This window comes from Thalassophryne amazonica, chromosome 4, assembly GCF_902500255.1.
Source record: "Thalassophryne amazonica chromosome 4, fThaAma1.1, whole genome shotgun sequence".
Lineage (NCBI taxonomy): Eukaryota > Metazoa > Chordata > Actinopteri > Batrachoidiformes > Batrachoididae > Thalassophryne > Thalassophryne amazonica.
In genome coordinates, this window is record NC_047106.1 from 144,662,154 (window position 1) to 144,685,395 (window position 23,242).

Below are 23,242 nucleotides of genomic sequence, written 5' to 3' on the forward strand. Positions count from 1 at the left end.
CCTCCACTGTGCATGCATCATTTGGGACCACATCACTTAGAATGATTGCAAGTTCAGTGAACTTGCACATAGGTATACAAACTGAAGTCATTGAAATGGTGCTCAAGACAATGCATGGAATCAGCCTCACACAAATCATCTATATCAAAGATTTATTTCCAATTTAACACCGAGGTTTTGGCCGAACAATGATATACAGCTTCTGTATATTCTGTGTTCGTGCGCGGCGGCGGCCGATGTGCTTGATGAATTCTTGCGCAAAAAGCAGTTCCCAGATAATTGTGATATATTCCTGTGAGATAATAAGTATATCTCATCGAAATCAATTCTAAAATTTACCAGTAATAAAATTATAGAGATAAGTGAAGTTTTAAGAGTGGCGGTAATAAATATTTAGGAAACCTAAATTTTTGGAGTATGGAGTTAAATTTGTCTCATTAATACTTGCAAATGCACAGAGGCTGATTTACAAATATCCTTTGATTTGTACACGTGCTTTGTGATCCACAAACACAAATTTCTGATTTGTAACTTGTGTGTGGGTTTTTACAAATTAATGTTTATTTGCAAAACTGAAAATTCTGTTTGTGAAGGGTGATTCAGCATTGGTTACTTTGCTCAGTTACACAATATTGAGACATTCTCAGCGCAAAACTGCAGTTGAGATCCACAAATACAGTATGTCAGTCGCTATTCACATTATTGGCAGAATTATTGGGGGGGGGCTTGGCTCATTATTGGGGGGGCTTAAGCTCTCCCAAGCCCCCCCTTGGCACCGCCACTGCCCTAGGCACACAAAGTAGTCCTGCACCCTGAGAACACAAAGCCTGGGCCGGTACGTAAGGTTTAATTAGGTCAGCTAGGTAGGGAGGTGCCAGTCCGGGAACAGTTTTATAGACTAGTAGCAGAACCTTAAAATCTGATCTCACTGGGACAGGAAGCCAGTGAAGAGACGCCAAAATGGGTGTAATGTGGTCAAACTTTCTGCTTCGTGTCAAAAGTCTGGCAGCAGCATTTTGAACCAATTGGAGAGCCCTAATGATGGACTGCAGTAAACCAGAAAATAGAACATTGCAGTAGTCCAATCTAGAAGAGATAAACACATGAATCAGGGTCTCAGCATCAGCCATAGACAGGATGGGACAGATCTTCACTATATTTCACAGGTGGAAGAAAGCAGTCCTAGTAATATTTCTAATGTGGAGGTCAAAGGACAACGTAGGATCAGAAACTACCCCAAGGTTCCTCACTTTGTCAGTGTGATGTATGACACACAAGCCTCGGCTAAGTGTTAACTGGTCAAATTGATGGTGATGTCTCACTGGACCAAGAACCATCACTTCAGTCTTATCAGAGTTTAAAAGTAGCAAGTTTCTAGACATCCAACTTCTCACTGATGCAAGGCAATCTTCTAAGGATTTTCTGTGAACGAGATTACCAGCAGTTATCAGCATGTATAACTGAATATCATCTGCATAGCAGTGAAAGGTAATCCCAAAACACCACAATATGTGCCCAAGGGGTGCTATATAAAGGGAGAAAAGCAGGAGGCCTAAGATGGAACCCTGTGGAACACCAAATTTCATGTCACTTAGGTTAGAGGTAGTGTTACTGTACAAAACACAGTGAGAACGACTGGTCAAGTATGACGTCAGCCATGCAAAGGCACTCCCAGTAATCCCAAAATGATTTTCCAGCCTATCAAGTAGAATATGATGATCCACTGTATCAAATGCAGCACTGAGCTCTAACGGCATCAAAACCGTAGTGGTGTCCGAATCCACTGCAAGCATAAGATCATTCACCACTTTAGTGAGAGCCGTCTCTGTGGAATGATATTTTCTAAAAGTAACTGCAGCGGCTCAAAGAGATTATTCTCAGTAAGATAGTCTACGAGCTGCCGTGACACCACTTTTTCCAGAATTTTAGAGAAAATAGATAGATTTGATATCGGCTGATAGTTTGTCAATACACTAGGGTCAAGATTAGGTTTCTTAAGTAATGGTTTAATCACTGCAGATTTGAAACATTTAGGAACAGATCCAGAAGTTAAAGAAAGATTAATAATTTCCAGCACAGTCGGCCCAAGAGTGGACCACAGGTCCTTAAACAGTTTTGTTGGTATAGGATCAAATAAACAGGTTGTGCTTTTTGTTGACATTACGAGTTTTGTCAGCATGTCTAGAGAGATACTATCAAATTCTGTAAATCTAGGTAATACCTCAGTAGTGGCGCCCACCTCAATAGCAGGGTGTAGTGGCTGGGTTAAGGCATGCTGGGATATGTTCAACCTAATATCTTCTATTTTCTTCACAAAGTAAACCAGGAAATCTTGTGCTGTAAAAGGAGAGCGAACTACAGGTGGTTGTCCATGAATAAGTGTTGCTACCGTGTCGAACAAGAACTTTGAGTTATTCTTGTTTTTGTTGATCAAATCAGAGTAATAGGTCGACTTTGTAGCCAATAATGCATGCTTATAGTCTAAGATAGCATCACGCCTCGCAAGGTGAAATGCTTCTAATTTTGAACAACACCATTTCCATTCTATACCTCTTGCTTTATGCTTGAGGTCACGCAGGTAATCATTGAACCAAGGTGACTATGATTTGGGGGAGCGCAGTTTTAACACAGGTGGCGCAATCATGTTGAGTGTAGTTTTGAGCACTGAGTTTAAACTATCCACAAGTCTGTCTACTGACTGGGTATTTGTCAAATGTGAAGCTAAGACATCAGGCAGTTGAGCTTTGAGTTCAGTCTTAGTTGAGGAGTTGATGCATCACTATAGTGATAAATAAGGTTGTTGCACTAAACACGGCAGCGAAACTGCAAACTTAATAAGTGCGTGATCAGAGACCACCGATGCAAGAGGCATGATGTCAATATTCGTGACAGTAATACCACATGCAAGAACCAGATCCAGGGTATTTCCACTAATGTGAGCCGAATCCCGAATGCATTGCAGAAATCCTAATGCATCCACAATTTCCATAAATGAATTGCAGAGAGGATCAGAAGGCTTATTTATATGAACGTTAAAGTCACCAATGATCAGAATGTTATCTGCAGTAGTTAACAAGTTAGAGATGAACGCACCAAATTCATCTAAGAATTCAGAATATGGGCCAGGAGGCCTATATACAGTGACAAAGTAATATGGCTGATTTTTATTCGTCTGACCTTGGCATCGCGTAATATCCTGAGCAGAGCGGAGAATCATATGCTCAAATGAGTTATATTTGTGACCCCCAACAGCTAATAAGCTAAACCTAGATTTATAAATAAGAGCAACACCCCCGCCTTGCTTCGCATCACAAGGGACATGACTAAATGTATATGCAGGTGGGCAGGCCTCATTTAAGGGGAGGACAGCTGTAGGTTTAAGTCAGGTTTCACATGACCAAATCATATCTAAGTGATGGTGAATAATTAGATCATTAATCAACAATGATTTTGAGGACAGTGATCTTATGTTAATGAGACCCAGTCTAAGGACCTCAGTGGGGTTGACATTTGGACTGTTTGGATTTCGGGGTGGTTCCAGAGTAGCAGTATACAACCCCTGGCAAAAATGATGGAATCACCGGCCTCGGAGGATGTTCATTCAGTTGTTTAATTTTGTAGAAAAAAAGCAGATCACAGACATGACACAAAACTAAAGTCATTTCAAATGGCAACTTTCTGGCTTTAAGAAACACTATAAGAAATCAGGAAAAAAATTGTGGCAGTCAGTAACGGTTACTTTTTTAGACCAAGCAGAGGGAAAAAATATGGAATCATGAAAAACAAAAGAACGCTCCAACACATCACTAGTATTTTGTTGCACCACCTCTGGCTTTTCTAACAGCTTGCAGTCTCTGAGGCATGGACTTAATGAGTGACAAACAGTACTCTTCATCAATCTGGCTCCAACTTTCTCTGATTGCTGTTGCCAGATCAGCTTTGCAGGTTGGAGCCTTGTCATGGACCATTTTCTTCAACTTCCACCAAAGATTTTCAATTGGATTAAGATCCGGACTATTTGCAGGCCATGACATTGACCCTATGTGTCTTTTTGCAAGGAATGTTTTCACAGTTTTTACTCTATGGCAAGATGCATTATCATCTTGAAAAATGATTTCATCATCCACAAACATCCTTTCAATTGATGGGATAAGAAAAGTGTCCAAAATATCAACGTAAACTTGTGCATTTATTGATGATGTAATGACAGCCATCTCCCCAGTGCCTTTACCTGACATGCAGCCCCATATCATCAATGACTGTGGAAATTTACATGTTCTCTTCAGGCAGTCATCTTTATAAATCTCATTGGAACGGCACCAAACAAAAGTTCCAGCATCGTCACCTTGCCCAATGCAGATTCCAGATTCATCACTGAATATGACTTTCATCCAGTCATCCACAGTCCACGGTTGCTTTTCCTTAGCCTATTGTAACCTTGTTTTTTTCTGTTTAGGTGTTAATGATGGCTTTCGTTTAGCTTTTCTGTATGTAAATCCCATTTCCTTTAGGCGGTTTCTTACAGTTCGGTCACAGACGTTGACTCCAGTTTCCTCCCATTCGTTCCTCATTTGTTTTGTTGTGCATTTTCGATTTTTGAGACATATTGCTTTAAGTTTTCTGTCTTGATGCTTTGATGTCTTCCTTGGTCTACCAGTATGTTTGCCTTTAACAACCTTCCCATGTTGTTTGTATTTGGTCCAGAGTTTAGACACAGCTGACTGTGAGCAACCAACATCCTTTGCAACATTGCGTGATGATTTACTCTCTTTTAAGAGTTTGATAATCCTCTCCTTTGTTTCAATTGACATATCTCGTGTTGGAGTCATGATTCATGTCAGTCCACTTGGTGCAACAGCTCTCCAAGGTGTGATCACTCCTTTTTAGATGCAGACTAATGAGCAGATCTGATTTGATGCAGGTGTTAGTTTTGGGGATGAAAATTTACAGGGTGATTCCATAATTGTTTCCTCAGAATTGAGTGATTCCATATTTTTTTCCCTCTGCTTGGTCTAAAAAAGTAACCGTTACTGACTGCCACAATTTTTTTCCCTGATTTCTTATAGTGTTTCTTAAAGCCAGAAAGTTGCCATTCTTCCTGTTAAAAGGGAGTTTTTCCTTCCCACTGTAGCCAAGTGCTTGCTCACAGGGGGTCGTTTTGACCGTTGGGGTTTTACATAATTATTGTATGGCCTTGCCTTACAATATAAAGCGCCTTGGGGCAACTGTTTGTTGTGATTTGGCGCTATATAAAAAAATTGATTGATTTGATTGATTGAAAAGAGTTTAGTTTTGTGTCATGTCTGTGATCTGCTTTTTTTCTACAAAATTAAACAACTGAATGAACATCCTCCGAGGCCGGTGATTCCATAATTTTTGCCAGGGGTTGTATAAGATGCCTCGAAGTAGGTTTAGGTTTAAGACATTCCACGTGCGTTGTTGATAGCAGACACGAAATCTTTGATATTGCTGAAACAACCACTGGGCCATCCTCAATTTCAGCATCATCCAATATAGTAATGGGTATTACGTTTGCAAAGCATATCCCTGTATGTTTTTATGGACATGTCTACGGAAGCAGGCCACAGTCTCAACTTGTTGAATTTTCCTCCCTGGCAGATGAACTGCACTATCACCATAGTGGATTTTCTGCACTAATTTCTGCGCTAAGCTAATGGATTCCACACCCACATTTGTCTTAAGCCTTGCAGGGTCTCTAATCACCTGCTCTGTGTCCTGTTATAAATTCCTAATGTTACCCTCCCTGTAGAACTCTATCTATGTTCGTAGACAAGATGGCTGTGCCTTACCCACTAGGGTGGAGTCCGTCCGGCATCAGCATGCCATGACGGCCCCAGAACGAAGGCCAGTTATCAATAAAGCTAAACCCTTGCTGTCTACAAAATTTTGTCAGCCACCTATTTAATGATCTCAGCCTGCTGCACACCTCATCAGTACCCCAGGAGAGAGGGGACCAGAGACTATTAATCAATGCCTACACATCTTTCTGGCAAGGTCACAAGTCCTCTCTATGTCCATTTTTGTGACCTCTGAGTGCTTCATCCTGATATCATTGGTGCCGACGTGAATAACTATGTGACTATATCTCGTCATGTTCCTTAGTCTGTCTTCCCTTCTGCAGCGTCAGCACCCTAAGATAGGATGCAATGTCGGGAGCTCTGGCCTCAGGAATACATTTAATGTCAGCCAGCGTCTGTAACCTGACTTTGCGGGTGATAGAATCCCCTATCACTAAAGTCCGGTGTTTCGGCCTGGAGACAGGAGTGGAAGTCACTTGTGGGCTCAGAGAATTCACATCAGTCACGAGTGACACTGCTCACTGGGGAGGCCCAGCTATCAGGGGCCAACCCCACGGCGCTTCGGTATCACTTCGTCTAGGCAGGATTCTGACTTAGAGGCGTTCAGTCATAATCCCACAGATGGTAGCTTTGCACCATTGGCTCCTCAGCCAAGCACATACACTAAATGTCTGAATCTGCGGTTCCTCTCGTACTGAGCAGGATTACTATTGAAACAACACATCATCAGTAGGGTAAAACTAACCTGTCTCACGACGGTCTAATCCCAGCTCACGTTCCCTATTAGTGGGTGAACAATCCAACGCTTGGTGAATTCACAAACCGATTCACAGTTGGCAGCGATGAGTGTGATCGGGGTACCGCAACCGGGCACCAAGCCCTACGGGGCTTTCTCCGCCTCGCCACAGTCCGAAAGCCGTCCTCCACAGCTGGCATTTCTAGGCTAATGCTAATGGGCTCACTAGCTGGCCCAACACTAACCTCATCTGGAGTGCCCGTAACATCTAACTCCACTGAGCTAAGAAGCTGTTCTAACTTACGGACACGGCTCTCTAAGAGAGCCACCCTATCTTCCAACATCACGCAGGATTTACAGAAGGTGTGAAGTAGGTAAAGTAGAGTACTTTGTGCACTAAGAAATTCAAGAGTATAACCAAGCAAGCACGAACTAACTAATAATGGATAAGATAACCACTCCTAAGGCTCACACAGACGTAAATAAATGAATTAAAATTCACAGCAGTTACACTGAAAAAGTAGCAGCAGTATTAGACTTGTAGGAACAGTAAAAAAAAAACTCCCACAAGTAAACCACTCCTAAGATTAACACAAGAGTAAAGTACTAAGCTAAAATTCCAAACAGTTACACTTAAAAAAATTTACAGAGGTATTAAAAAATGGGGGTCGAACTAGCTCACGCAAGCTAACCACTAGTGAAAACGCTAGCCGCTGCTAAGATTTACACAGGAGTAAAATAATGACCTAAAATTCACAGCACTTACACTGAAAAACTAACAGAAGTATTAAACGGGTAAAAAAAAAAACAGCTATAAAAGTAACGGTGGGGGGAGGGGGATTCGACCTAAATCAAATCAAATCAATTTTATTTATATAGCGCCAAATCACAACAAACAGTTGCCCCAAGGCGCTTTATATTGTAAGGCAAGGCCATACAATAATTACGGAAAAACCCCAACGGTCAAAACGACCCCCTGTGAGCAAGCACTTGGCTACAGTGGGAAGGAAAAACTCCCTTTTAACAGGAAGAAACCTCCAGCAGAACCAGGCTCAGGGAGGGGCAGTCTTCTGCTGGGACTGGTTGGGGCTGAGGGAGAGAACCAGGAAAAAGACATGCTGTGGAGGGGAGCAGAGATCGATCACTAATGATTAAATGCAGAGTGGTGCATACAGAGCAAAAAGAGAAAGAAAGCCTAACTAGTGAAAGCTAACTGCTAGTGACTGCTAACTGCTAGCAAATGCTAACAGTTAGCGATTCACAACAGGACTTAGTTAAATAAGGTTCAGAGTTGATACACTTAACCACAAAAGTGCTAAACAGAAATAAAGGAAACGTATACAACTGTGTAAAGTTGAAGAAGAGCGTCTGATGCTGGACTGCAGTAAACCAGAAAACAGAACATTGCAGTAGTCCAATCTAGAAGAGATAAACACATGGATCAGCATCAGCCATAGACAGGATGGGACAAATCTTCACTATATTTCACAGGTGGAAGAAAACAGTCCTAGTAATATTTCTAATATGGACTTCAAAAGACAATGTAGAATCAAAAATTACCCCAAGGTCCAGTACATCTTCACATCAGGAATAAAGATCTCTGGAATAACTTGAGTATTGAATAGAATAGAATAGAATTTATTATTATCATTGTACATGACACCAGAAAAAAAAAATACTGTGCATGACAATGAAATTAGAAACAATCTCTTAAAAGCACATTTAAAATAAATAAATAACCCTAAAAATTCTACATAAAACATAGTTAAAAACACTCAATCACAATCATAAAATGGCAGGTCCAGCAGCTTTCAGTGCACAAACAGCTCTTCCCACAAAGCTGTTTTTAAGTCTGTTTGTTCTGGCCTTAAGTGCCCTGTATCGTCTGCCTGAGGGCAATAATTCAAATAGTGTCCAGGATGGGATGGGTCTCTGATTATAGTCCTTGTCTTCCTGAGACAACAGTTCCTCTAATGAAGGCAAGAGACAACCAGTGGTCTTCTGGGCTGTGGTGACAACCATTGACACTGTGGCCATGTTTTTCATGCAGCCCCCCAAAGTCGGAAGAAACACAGCTGACAGGTCCTGACTGGACTTTAACAGGTTGGATGAGGACACACGTTCATCATCCCCAGTTTCTCCGCATGTCAATCAAAGTACATTTTGGTGGCCACCAGACTTCGACTGTGGAAGTAAAAGAAACTGACAAGTTGATTTCCACCTACCTGTTACTTAAACCACACCTGCTCCTTGTTTCCATCATGCATGTGATGATGGGATTACTCTCAGCACTAAAGTCAGAATTTGCATTTTGTGTTTTGGATTAATTTGGTGCATCATTGTTTTGCAGATTTGAATCAGTTTATCCTCATGATTTGCCCTTTTGATTTGGTGAGTTACCAGAGCTGTGATTTGATACCTGCCAGGGTCAGGCGTTAAAGGCTGAAGTCTCCACTGCAAACTGCAGTGACACACATGGTGCCACCAACAGAGACAAAGGGCCGAGGAGACGTCTGCCCAAAGTCCCCTACTTCTGGAATATCGGTGATTCTTTCAGTTCCAGAAGTGGCTGGAGAGAACAGAGCGAACACAGAATCTAAGGACAGAATATAATATAACTATGACGAGAACTAGAATCAGGCATGAACATGAGAACAAAAGAAACTACATGAGAACAGACCAGAAAATAGGAAATCAATACTAAAGCAAAACTAAACAGGAACTGACTAATAAACAGAAAGCAAAACCCCATATAAAAGGACAACAGAAACAAGAAGAGCCAAAATAAACAGATAAAAGCTAAATGATAAACAGTGAAACCACAGACCGGCTGAACACAAGTGGACGATGGCTAACAAAAAAATGACAACGTAAAACATAACAGAGAATAAACCAAGATGAAAATAACTAATAAATCAAAGCTGGGGCAGAAAGAGAACACCAGAACGCCCAGATCAGGTCACAATCATGACAAGCCGTTTGTTCCTCACTGAGTCATCGTGCAGCACAGAGTCGCTCTAAAGCGCCATCTGGAAGAACCACCTCTGGCTGTGGATCTGGATCTCGTCAGGAGACTAAAAACAGTGTGTTTGCTTCCACAGAGACATGAGCCGGCTCACACGCCTGTGCAGGTGGAGGAGGAGGGTGGAGTTTTCTGTCTGCTTGCCCTGCAGGACCTTCTGCTCCAGCGCTGCAGAACCAGGTGCACACTTTAATGTCAGCTTCTGTTTGTTCTTTACAGCACTAGTTCAGTTGTAACTCTTCCCACGTGAGGTTTTGGAGGCTCGGCAGACGTCAGCATTAAACGTTTTCACTCCCCCCTGTGGGATGTGAGCCACATATGTCTTAAATGAAATAGTCAAATTCTCAGCCTTCCCTCCCTCCTCAGGATTAAGACTTCCTGGACTTGTGCATCAGAAGTGTATCTGTAAGACCTTCACTCATGTCTCTGGGACCTCAGCCTCTGTCATTGAGAGGCTCCTGGGAATTGTTTATGGAGTCCTGAGGTCATTGTCACAGAGCTGTTTGGGAAGCAAACGAAGGTCCAAATCCAAGGTTCAAGGTTCCTTTACTGTCATTTCCATGTTACACATGCAAATGAAATTTGTCCTCAGGACCAGCGGCATTGTGTCCTAAATAAATAGATAGTACTCAAATCAATAACAAATAATTTCTGAACTAAAAATATGAATGATTATAAAATATGTTTAAAAAATGGCAAATACACAATCTACCTCCACTGTAGATTTGTAGCCGTCAAAGGAGCAGCAGGCGAAGAAGCTGAAGCAGTGATCATTACGTCCTGGAGCCTCTGGAGAGAAACTGCTCTTCAGCCTGCTTGTTTTCATCCTGATGCTCCGCAGCCTCCTGACTGAGGGGAGTGCTTCAAACGGTTTGTGTGCCGGGTGGGGGGTATCCCCCATCATGCACTGCTCCTGTACCTGCTGATGTAAATGTCCTAGGGTCCCGGTGCTGCATGTCTGGCTGTGAGACCTAAGGTGACTGCTGGATGTCTTTGGTACCATGTCTCCTCACAGGGTCCTTGGGTACCGCTGCAGTGACTTTGTATCGGTTAGGGTGCCTGAGTGTTGAGGACCCCAGTAGTTGGAGGTCAAGGACACACCTGTTTCACCTGGCTGCAGCAGGTGCATGGTTATTTCAGAGGTATGGGAATGGACCAGTTGTCTGCCGTCCAGGACCCGAGGTGGTTCTGTGGTGTCATGAATGCAACAAAGTGCAGCACCAGCATTTCACACTGTCTCGTGGACAAAGTGGGGCAGAGACCCTTTGTTTGGCTCCGGCTTTGACCGGGATCTGCCCACGTTTGTAGAAACCACATGAAAATATTAGAGAGATTATTTTGTTTTTCCTTCTACAAAGGTCGGATGAGGTCCTTTACTGGTCAGGTCAGGTCCATGTGCTGGGTGCACTGCAGGGTGGTTCTGAACCACCCTGGGTCCTGGATGGCAACCACCCACATAGAGAACCAGTCAATTCCCCCCTCTCAAAAATGACCATCAATCTGCTGCCACCAGGTCTTTCCACCTGTTGGAGTCCTGAAAACTGAGGTACCCATGAGCCTGATGCCCAGAGAAATACACTACATGTAACATGTAATCTCACAAAAAAAAATCCTTTTATTTGGCACAAAATCATTCCAGTGGTACCCAAGGATCCTCCAAAAAGACCTGAAACCAAATGCATATAGCTGTCAGCTTTAGTCAGAACTTAGCACCCAACTCTCACAACCATTAAGAAAGCTAGGATGCACTAAGACCCTAAAGACTCAGACCTTTATTCTCCTGCAGAGATGTTGGGTCACAGAACAAACCCTGACTCCATAAGATCTTCTTCCCAGGCATCTCTTGATCTCAAAGGCTGAGGACCCAGAGACATAAACATCACTGCTGAGATAAATGGATGTTCTGGCAATTTTAGCACTTTCGCCGGCACACAGACCCACACATGACCAAGTCCAAGAAGGATCATAATCTTGATCCAGGACCATTGCAATCCCAAACATTCTAGTTCCTCACTCCAGGTAAATCTGTCCTAGCCAACAAAAGAACTTAAGCCACTGGTTTCCACAACTGGACCACATCAAGACCATGCAAGCATTAAACCGTGTAGGAGCCAGAACACGTCCCTGATGACCACCAGTTTTGATTGAGAAAGCCCTCCTCTGCTCCAGACAGCACCACAGTGCCTGTGTGTAGCTGCTGTGATGTCCAGTAACGTCTTGGAGATCCCCCAAATTCTCACAGTGTCACAGTGAGCGACCCAACCAACAGAATCAACACTTTGTGACAATCAGCATAGACCACCAAGAAGCCCTGCTGACCTTCACACTTGCAGAGCTGTGGTGCCGTTGGTTGATTTCTTGGGTGTGAAACCAGACTGTTCCAGTTTATTCTAGTTGCCGTTATAATAACAGTTGCTGTGAATATAAAAATGCACTATCACTGCATGTCTTCACTGACCTCTGGTGGTCTGCACGAACCTCGACGTTGTCCTCTTTACTGTCTACTTTCGAGATGCAGCTTCTCCTGCCAGCCTGTGGGGTGGTGGTGATGATGGAGTGCTGTCTGGTGGATGATGTCACATTTGTATCTGATGCCTCCTTCAACTGTTCCATGCGTCCTTTTCTTACTTTCTCAGGCGAAACCTGATCTTTATCTTGAAAAACCTGATGAGTGTGGAAGGGTGTGTGGTGAACTGAGATAATCCCTCATTGTGGCTTCGCCTTAGTTCAACCGTGGCTGAATTTTCAACACCTCCATAATTTCTTTTTTCCGTTGAGCCCGTAATGTTGTGGTACGTGTTGTAACATCACCAGGATGTTTGCACGGCTGTCCTGTTTAGAGTGGATTCCAGGATCTGTGCTTCTGTTCTGAGATCTATGAATGTGAGAACGGCCTTCATCTGTGATCCTGAGTTTCTGTTGGACATTTGGAACAAAGGTTTGTCAGTTCCTGGATCTTTATTTGAGCCTTCTTCCTCCAGTTATGTCAGGTGTGTATGGTCTCAAGCTTCTTATGTTTTTGTATAATGGTTCCTCGTGGTACCATGAATCTTCTACTGATGGCTCCTTGGGATAACGTAGACTTGTGGAGATCTGATATTGGTCTCTCAAAACTTTGGCTTAAAATTTCAATAGTTTTTTTTCTTGCTCTTAAACACAAGAAGGCAGTAGTTGTACAGGTGGACCTTAAATACCATCAATGGTTCTCCAAATAACCCCACACTTTACGTTTTTTTTTTTTTTTTTTTTCTTTCTTCAGTGGGTCAACACTTTACCAACACCAAGATGGTGTCTCTTTAAACAGCATGAAAGCCATGTACCTTATTTTATGGAGTATATATTGCGTAAGGTTGTAGTTGCAGGACCTTCAGAACTAGTAAAAAATCAAAAAACCAAGCACGAGTTATACTCTGGGAAAAAGACAAACAAACGCTCCACCAGGTTCTGGACTCTGTCATGTCGTTGAAGACACGTTGATCTTGGTGTGTGTAACCTGTAGACCTGCTGAAAAGGTGAAAATGTCCAGAAATGATTTTTTTAAATAAAGTTAGTATGTGGGATTAAGTCAACAGTCTGAAAAATGAGTGGAGGTGTGTGTGTGTGTGTGTGTGTGTGTGTGTGTGTGTGTGTGTGTGTGTGTGTGTGTGTGTGTGTGTGTGTGTGTGTATATATAAACGTATGTCTGCAGCTGTGTGTTGTTGTCATCCTGGTGTTTCTATGCAGGACATAGAAACAATCTGAAGTTCTCAGATGTCTTGGGTGTGTTGTTGTGCCGAGTCTTTTGGAGGAGACGTACCTTCTCCCTGTTGGTGTTGCCATCCTGCTCTACTGTTGACCTGTTTGGATGCAGAACACCTGTGGGCCAGGCCTTCAGGTTGAGCTTTGACTGTCCTCTTTCCTGCTGTGGATGCTGTGGCTTCTTGCTATGGAAAGTGATTTGGTGTATACTTCTGGTTTGACTGGATGGGAAGCTTGAGACAGTTGCATTAGCATTTCTTACAAGACCGATGTATCGTTTGGCCAGCTATATCACCAACAAATCAGTATCAGTGTTGTTTTTGCTGATATGAAAATATTTATTTTACTGAATGCAGAAAAAACATTTTGGCTGTTGGAAATTGTTTAGATTGTCCAGCAAACGGGGTTTCTGATGGCATTGTTTACATTGTTGTCAAGCATAATTAGGGCCCCCATCACCCCTTGGTCACATTAGCGACAACAGACAGATGCAACGTGACCTGATGCCAAATGTTTTGAGTCAAGATGGGTGTCTCACAGCAACAAAAGACAAGTGGTTACTATACCACCAGGTAGGCGGGCCAAAATAGGTTGATATACTTATTAACAATAAAGTTCATGTTTAAACTGTAAAATATCAAGCCTCAGTTCAGTTTTTTGTCATAAGGGTTTGATAATGAAATGCTAGGAATTCATTTTTATGCCTTTTTTGCCACTTTTATTTTTATGTATATATCTTTAAATATATCGCTGTCATAAATTTTTTACTCTGTAATATCTGTATTGTATCAGCTCCCCAAAAATCCATATCGGTTGGGTTCTGTGTGGATTTGTTGGTGTAATTGTTTGAAAATTTGACAGCCTTAAGAATTCAACTAATCTAATGTTAGAGTTCAGCCTCAGCGTACCATGACGTGTACTAAACTTTATGGTCCCAAGACACTTCTGTAGTACCAGTGTGTGATTAAGGGTTGTCGGACAAAATTACTTCATCAACATTAATATGCAAATCCGTAAAGTAGTTTTGACGTACAGTGAGGAAAATAAGTATTTGAACACCCTGCGGTTTTACAAGTTCTCCCACTTAGAAATCATGGAGGGGTCTGCAATTTTCATCTTAGGTGCATGTCCACTGTGAGAGACATAATCTAAAAAAAAATCCAGAAATCACAATGTATGATTTTTTAATAATTTATTTGTATGTTACTGCTGCAAATAAGTATTTGAACACCTGTGAAAATCAATGTTAATATTTGGTACAGTAGCCTTTGTTTGCAGTTACAGAGGTCAAACGTTTCCTGTAGTTTTTCACCAGGTTTTCACACACTGCAGCAGGGATTTTGGTCCAGTCCTCCATATAGATCTTCTCTAGATCTTTCAGGTTTGGAGTTTCAGCTCCCTCCAAAGATTTTCTATTGAGTTCAGGTCTGGAGACTGGCCAGGCCACTCCAGGACCTTGAAATGCTTCTTATGGAGCCCCTCCTTAGTTGCCCTGGCTATGTGTTTGGGGTCATTGTCATGCTGGAAGAACCAGCCATGACCCATCTTCAATGCTTTTATTGAGGGAAGGAGGTTGTTTGCCAAAATCTCACAATACATGACCCCATCCATCCTCCCTTCAATACGGTGCAGTTGTCCTGTCCCCTTTGCAGAAGAGCACCCCCAGAGTATGATGTTTCCACCCCCATGCTTAACAGTTGGGATGGTTTTCTTGGGGTTGTTCTCATCCTCTAAACATGGTAAGTGGAGTTGATTCCAAAAAGCTCTATTCTGGTCTCATCTGACCACATGACCTTCTCCCATGCCTCCTCTGGATCATCCAGATGGTCACTGGTGAACTTCAAACGGGCCTGGACATGTGCTGGCTTGAGCAGGGGGACCTTGCTGCCCTGCAGGATTTTAAACCATGACAGCATCATGTGTTCCTAATGTAATCTTTGTGACTGTGGTCCCAGCTCTCTTCAGGTCATTGACCAGGTCCTCCTGTGTAGTTCTGAGCTTTCTCAGAATCATCCTTACCCCACAAAGTGAGATCTTGCATGGAATCCCAGACAGAGGGAGATTAACAATCATCTTGTGTTTCTTCCACTTTCTAAAAAATAATCAGAACAGTTGTCTTCTACCAAGCTGTTTGCCTGTTGTCCTGTAGTCCATCCCAGCCTTGTGCAGGTCTACAGTTTTGTCCCTGGTGTCCTTAGACAGCTCTTTGGTCTTGGCTATGGTGGACAGGTTGGAGTGTGATTGATTGATTGTGTGAACAGGTGTCTTTTATACAGGTAACAAGTTCAAACAGGTGCAATTAATACAGGTAAAGAGTGCAGAATAAGAGGGCTTCTTAAAGAAAAATTAACAGGTCTGTGTGAGACAGAATTCTTGCTGGTTGGTAGGTGATCAAATACTTATCTGCAGCAGTAACATACAAATAAATTATTTAAAAAAAATCATACATTGTGATTTCCAGATTTTTTTTTTTTTTTTTTAGATTATGTCTCTCACAGTGGACATGAACCTAAGATGAAAATTTCAGACCCCTCCATGATTTCTAAGTGTGAGAACTTGCAAAACCGCAGAGTGTTCAAATACTTATTTTCCTCACTGTAATTCTTCAAAGTCTATACAAAGTGTAATTTTGATCCAGAATCTGGATCCAGATCACTTCCAAAATTTAATGGAGTCTTCCATGGCCTAATATTTATCTGTTGTTAAAATTTCATCAAAATCTGTATAGTAGTTTTGATGTCATCCTGCTAAAAGACAGACAGACAAATAAATAAATAAATGCCAATGATTTTATCATGTCCTGATCAAAGGTTTATATCCCCCTGTTCTTAATACTTTGTGTTGTCCCCTTTAACATCAATGGTAAATGGACTGCATTTATATCACGCTTTTTCATCTGCATCAGATGCTCAAAGCGCTTTACAATAATGCCTCACATTCACCCAGATGTAGGGATGGGTATTGATAAGATTTTATTGATGACATTATCAATTCTGCTTATCAGTCCAATTCCTTATCGATAGCTCTTGTGAATTTTGTACTATAAGTAGACTTTAAAGGTTTTCTACACTCAACAAAAATGCTCCCATTTTGTATGAGATGAACTCAAAGATCTAAAACCTTTTCCACATACACAATATCACCATTTCCCTCAAATATTGTTCACAAACCAGTCGAAATCTGTGATAGTGAGCACTTCTCCTTTGCTGAGATAATCCATCCCACCTCACAGGTGTGCCATATCAAGATGCTGATTAGACACCATGATTAGTGCACAGGTGTGCCTTAGACTGCCCACAATAAAAGGCCACTCTGAAAGGTGCAGTTTTATCACACAGCACAATGCCACAGATGTCGCAAGATTTGAGGGAGCGTGCAATTGGCATGCTGACAGCAGGAATGTCAACCAGAACTGTTGCTCGTGTATTGAATGTTCATTTCTCTACCATAAGCCGTCTCCAAAGGCGTTTCAGAGAATTTGGCAGTACATCCAACCAGCCTCACAACCGCAGACCACGTGTAACCACACCAGCCCAGGACCTCCACATCCAGCATGTTCACCTCCAAGATCGTCTGAGACCAGCCACTCGGACAGCTGCTGGAACAATCGGTTTGCATAACCAAAGAATTTCTGCACAAACTGTCAGAAACCGTCTCAGGGAAGCTCATCTGCATGCTCGTCGTCCTCATCGGGGTCTCGACCTGACTCCAGTTCGTCGTCGTAACCGACTTGAGTGGGCAAATGCTCACATTCGCTGGCGTTTGGCACGTTGGAGAGGTGTTCTCTTCACGGATGAATCCCGGTTCACACTGTTCAGGGCAGATGGCAGACAGCGTGTGTGGCATCATGTGGGTGAGCGGTTTTCTGATGTCAGTGTTGTGGATCGAGTGGCCCATGGTGGCGGTGGGGTTATGGTATGGGCAGGCGTCTGTTATGGACGAAGAATACAGGTGCATTTTATTGATGGCATTTTGAATGCACAGAGATACCGTGACGAGATCCTGAGGCCCATTGTTGTGCCATACATCCAAGAACATCACCTCATGTTGCAGCAGGATAATGCACGGCCCCATGTTGCAAGGATCTGTACACAATTCTTGGAAGCTGAAAATGTCCCAGTTCTTGCATGGCCGGCATACTCACCGGACATGTCACCCATTGAGCATGTTTGGGGTGCTCTGGACCGGCGTATACGACAGCGTGTACCAGTTCCTGCCAATATCCAGCATCTTCACACAGCCATTGAAGAGGAGTGGACCAACATTCCACAGGCCACAATTGACAACCTGATCAACTCTATGTGAAGGAGATGTGTTGCACTGCATGAGGCAAATGGTGGTCCCACCAGATACTGACTGGTATCCCCCCCAATAAAACAAAACTGCACCTTTCAGAGTGGCCTTTTATTGTGGGCAGTCTAAGGCACACCTGTGCACTAATCATGGTGTCTAATCAGCATCTTGGTATGGCACACCTGTGAGGTGGGATGGATTATCTCAGCAAAGGAGAAGTGCTCACTATCACAGATTTAGACTGGTTTGTGAACAATATTTGAGGGAAATGGTGATATTGTGTATGTGGAAAAAGTTTTAGATCTTTGAGTTCATCTCATACAAAATGGGAGCAAAACCAAAAGTGTTGCGTTTATATTTTTTGTTGAGTATATATATTTAATTGAGTCTTAAAGTAAATAAAAGTATGAAATTGGTCACTGGATCCTTGATCTCTGGACATAAATAAAAATAAATAAAATCTGTAGTTTTTGTCCACAGCATTTCCTTTCAGACATTTTGGCATGAATGTCTCTCCGTACCTCTGAGCTGAGCTCATGCTGCACGTGAGTGCAGGACGTCTCATTTTGGGAGGAAAAAACACGTTTTGATTGATTGCAGTTTGTATTACAACATTTGGAAATAGGTGTCATTTGATTTAAACAGCGTTTCACTTTGAAGTTATTAATTCCGACTGGACTCTATCGTTCTAACTTGACTCGGCAGAAAGCCACGCAACAGAACGGAGGACGATTCTCGTTTCTTTCTCGCAACAAGACAGGAGTCCCAGTTAGTGACTTTAATCTGCACAAAAGTGACTCACGATTGACACATTCAGGGATGAAAGTGGTGAAAAACAAAAAAAGCTGAAACCCAACACCACCTGCAGGAAAATGTTTGAATTCTAGAAGCTCTGAAATGCAATCTGGGACTATTCGTGCAGCATCCATTTAAGCATCGGTCACAAGCCACCGTGCGTTTTCTGCGGATGCCATGGCCAGTACGTTTTTGTGAAAACGTATGGAGGCAGAAGCAAGAGGGAGGGAGGGAGTACGTTCAACGCACGGCTCTAGGAGTGTAACGATAAAGAGAGTTGATAATAAAGCAGTGTGTGTGTGTGGGGGGGGGGGTCGGCTTTTCTTTTGATGTGTGCGTTATGAGCGGAACCGGAGCGGCAGGTGTTTTTCGGCATCAGCGATGCATGAGCATGTCCATCCTGTTAGTGAAAAATCACACAAGGTATGAAACACTGATAGAGGAATATATTCACTACACACTTAATTACCAGCTTTTTAAATTTCAGCTTAATTCTAATTTATATATGTGTATCACAATCTTCAAAATCTGATACCTACAATTTAATTCCGTAGTATGTGATGACTTAAGTATCCTACTGCCTCCGTACGGATTTGGTTAATTCAATAGTAATTGAATGAAAATGAATCCGTACTGAGGCAGTACTCACAATGTGCGTCATCTGTACTGCTGGTGAATCCACCGGCTGACCGCAGCGAAAGTTCTGAATGCACTAAAACCTCTACTGCGTGTCTGCGTGTGTCTGCGTGCTCCTAAATTTGTACTGAGGCAGTACTTACGAAGTATGGATCTCCAAATTTAGCCCACATTTTTGCAAGTAGACTGCACGCTCGTGCAAGTACGGCGGGTTGTGACCATGGCTTTAGTGAGGAAAAACCCAACTTTCCTTATTGAAATTCATTCCAGTAGTATTCTGCTCTTACTAGGATGCAGCAGTTTTCTAGTTTGGCAGAAAGTTCTGGAGAAAATCACTGAAGAAATTAACAAACTGAAAATATGGTTTGACCAAAACAAACTGTCATTAAACTTAAATAAGACAGGGATGAAGTGGAGGTATAAGAGTCACTAGGTGTTCACAGGAAACATTTATTTATTTCTACAACCCCTGGCAAAAATGATGGAATCACCGGCCTCGGAGGATGTTCATTCAGTTGTTTAATTTTGTAGAAAAAAAGCAGATCACAGACATGACACAAAACTAAAGTCATTTCAAATGGCAACTTTCTGGCTTTAAGAAACACTATAAGAAATCAGGACAAAAATACATTGTGGCAGTCAGTTACTTTTTTAGACCAAGCAGAGGGAAAAAAAATATGGAATCACTCAATTCTGAGGAATAAATGATGGAATCATGAAAAACAAAAGAACGCTCCAACACATCACTAGTATTTTGTTGCACCACCTCTGGCTTTTCTAACAGCTTGCAGTCTCTGAGTCATGGACTTAATGAGTGACAAACAGTACTCTTCATCAATCTGGCTCCAACTTTCTCTGATTGCTGTTGCCAGATCAGCTTTGCAGGTTGGAGCCTTGTCATGGACCATTTTCTTCAACTTCCACCAAAGATTTTCAATTGGATTAAGATCCGGACTATTTGCAGGCCATGACATTGACCCTATGTGTCTTTTTGCAAGGAATGTTTTCACAGTTTTTGCTCTATGGCAAGATGCATTATCATCTTGAAAAATGATTTCATCATCCCCAAACATCCTTTCAATTGTCCAAAATATCAACGTAAACTTGTGCATTTATTGATGATGTAATGACAGCCATCTCCCCAGTGCCTTTACCTGACATGCAGCCCCATATCATCAATGACTGTGGAAATTTACATGTTCTCTTCAGGCAGTCATCTTTATTAATCTCATTGGAACGGCACCAAACAAAAGTTCCAGCATCATCACCTTGCCCAGTGCAGATTCCAGATTCATCACTGAATATGACTTTCATCCAGTCATCCACAGTCCACGATTGCTTTTCCTTAGCCCATTGTAACCTTGTTTTTTTCTGTTTAGGTGTTAATGATGGCTTTCGTTTAGCTTTTCTGTATGTAAATCCCATTTCCTTTAGGCGGTTTCTTACAGTTCGGTCACAGACGTTGACTCCAGTTTCCTCCCATTCGTTCCTCATTTATTTTGTTGTGCATTTTCGATTTTTGAGACATATTGCTTTAAGTTTTCTGTCTTGATGCTTTGATGTCTTCCTTGGTCTACCAGTATGTTTGCCTTTAACAACCTTCCCATGTTGTTTGTATTTGGTCCAGAGTTTAGACACAGCTGACTGTGAACAACCAACATCTTTTGCAACATTGCGTGATGATTTACTCTCTTTTAAGAGTTTGATAATCCTCTACTTTGTTTCAGTTGACATCTCTCGTGTTGGAGCCATGATTCATGTCAGTCCACTTGGTGCAACAGCTCTCCAAGGTGTGATCACTCCTTTTTAGATGCAGACTAACGAGCAGATCTGATTTGATGCAGGTGTTAGTATTGGGGATGAAAATCTACAGGGTGATTCCATAATTTATTCCTCAGAATTGAGTGATTCCATATTTTTTTCCCTCTGCTTGGTCTAAAAAAGTAACCGTTACTGACTGCCACAATTTTTTTCCTGATTTCTTATAGTGTTTCTTAAAGCCAGAAAGTTGCCATTTGAAATGACTTTAGTTTTGTGTCATGTCTGTGATCTGCTTTTTTTCTACAAAATTAAACAACTGAATGAACATCCTCCGAGGCCGGTGATTCCATAATTATTGCCAGGGGTTGTATATGTATTTATTTATTTTCATTGTTAGTTGGTTTTATCTTTTCTGTTGTGTTTTTAATCTGGTTCTTTTTGTCTCTTTCTCTAAAATTGTATTGTAGCGTTATTAGTTATGAGCTATTATTACTATTATTGTTGTTGCTATTATTATTATTATTATTATTATTAATACATAAACAAAAATACATTAAAAAAATATTACAATTTGTAATACATTTAACTCTTTTACAACAACAAACGCTGAGCCATTAATTATTATACAGAAAACAAATGCACCCGAAAGTGCTGACAGCTGCAACAGCTTAATGCTAACTTTAACATTGAATGCCATAGACCTGCTAACACATTAGCATCGGTCCTGTTTTTAAGTTATAAAATACATCTATCAACTGTTTCAGAAGACCATAACAGGTCGGTTTAACATAGGAAAGGTAAATAATACTCACAGACATATGCTCTTTAGGGTTTTAGCGGGGGAAAAATTAAGATAAAGCAAAATAAAACAATGAACCAACGAAGCAGTAGATCGAAGCACTGCTTTGATTGGTTCAAGGTTCAAAGCAAAGCCCTGCTGCAGAAAAGTTGATTAAAGACCTGCTGCAGGGTCTGTAATCAATGTAGAGAAATTATCATTTTACTGACAAACACCCTCAAAAACAACAGCCACTCTGAAGGACCAATAAGGAATCACTAAGCAAAAAGGTTATTGATGTCGGTGGATGGAATCATTTCTTAACGATACCCAAAAGAAACCGGTTCTTGATACCCATCCCTACCCAGATGTGAGGGTGCCGCCATACAAGGCACCCACTACACACTAGGAGTAACTAGGGGATTCAGGACCTTCCCCAAGGGCCCTTTAGTGATTTTCTGGTCAGGCTGGGATTTGAACCGAGGATTCTCTGGTCTCAAGCCCCACACTTAACTACTAGACCATCGCCTCCCCTCAGTGACAGCTTGGAGTCTTTTGTGGTCGTTGTAGACGAGGCTCTTTATTTTATCTGATGGTGAATCTGCCCGTTTGTCTTTGCCAAAAGCCTCCAGTTCCTGTAAATTCCTGGTCTTTCTTGCATGAACTGCACGTTTGAGATCTCCCCAGAGCAGCTCATGATATTGAGGTCAGGAGATTGAGATGGCCACTCCAGAACCTTCACTTTATTCTACTGTATCCAATGACAGGTCAACTTGGCCTTGTGTTTTGGATCATTGACACGTTGGAACGTCCAAATATGTCCCATGTGCAGCTTCAGGGCTGATGAATGCAAATTTTCCTCCTGTATTTTCTGATGACATGCTGTATTCATCCTGCCATCAATTTTGACCAGGTTTCCTGTGCCTTTGTAGCTCACACATCCCCAAATCATCAGCGATACACCTCCGTGCTTCACAGTAGGAAGGGTGTACCTTTCATCATAGGCCTAGTTGACTCCTCTCCAAATGTAACATTTACAGTTTGGGCCAAAAGGTTCAATTTTTGTCTCATCACGCCAAATGACTTTGTTCTCTGTGCTATTTGGCGTATTGTAAGCAGAATACTTTGTGCCATTTGTGTAGTAATGGCTTTCTTCTGACGACTCTACCATTCAGCCCATTTTTCTTGAAGTGCCTCTTTATTGTGCATCTTGAAAAAGCCACACCACTTTGTTTCAGAGAGTCCTGTATTTCAGCTGAAGTTATTTGTGGGCTTTTCTTTCTTCAACTGTGTCTGTAGCATGGCCCAAGCAGAGGGTCACACCTTTGAGTCTGTTCTGCTTGAGGTTTCTTCCTTAAATCATCACAGGGAGTTTTTCCTTACCACTGTCACCTGTGTTCTTGCTCTGGGGGTTGGTAAGGTTTGACATTACTTGTGTGAAGCACCTTGAGGCAGCTTTGTTGTGATTTGGTGCTATATAAATGAATTAAATAAAATAAAATTTTCTTTGCATCCCGAACGATTTTGCTGGCTGTTGTTGCTGAAATGTTTGTTTATCTACCTGACTGTAGTTTGGTTCCAACAGAATCCCTCATTTTCAACTTCTTGATTCGAGTTTGAACAATGCTGATGTGCGTTGTCAGTCCCTTGGGTATCTTTTTATA

General features: G+C 41.9%; 1 protein-coding gene across 1 annotated transcript in view; it reads left to right on the forward strand.

Annotated features, from left to right (window-relative positions):
- Positions 1-23,242, forward strand: part of nlrx1 (NLR family member X1) — a 234,195-nt gene that overhangs the window by 14,434 nt on the left and 196,519 nt on the right. Inside the window, exon 2 of the mRNA XM_034168712.1 lies at positions 9,657-9,757. Within this exon, the coding sequence (XP_034024603.1) occupies positions 9,661-9,757 (97 nt within the window). The 5' untranslated portion in view covers positions 9,657-9,660. The remainder of the gene's footprint in view (positions 1-9,656; positions 9,758-23,242) is intronic.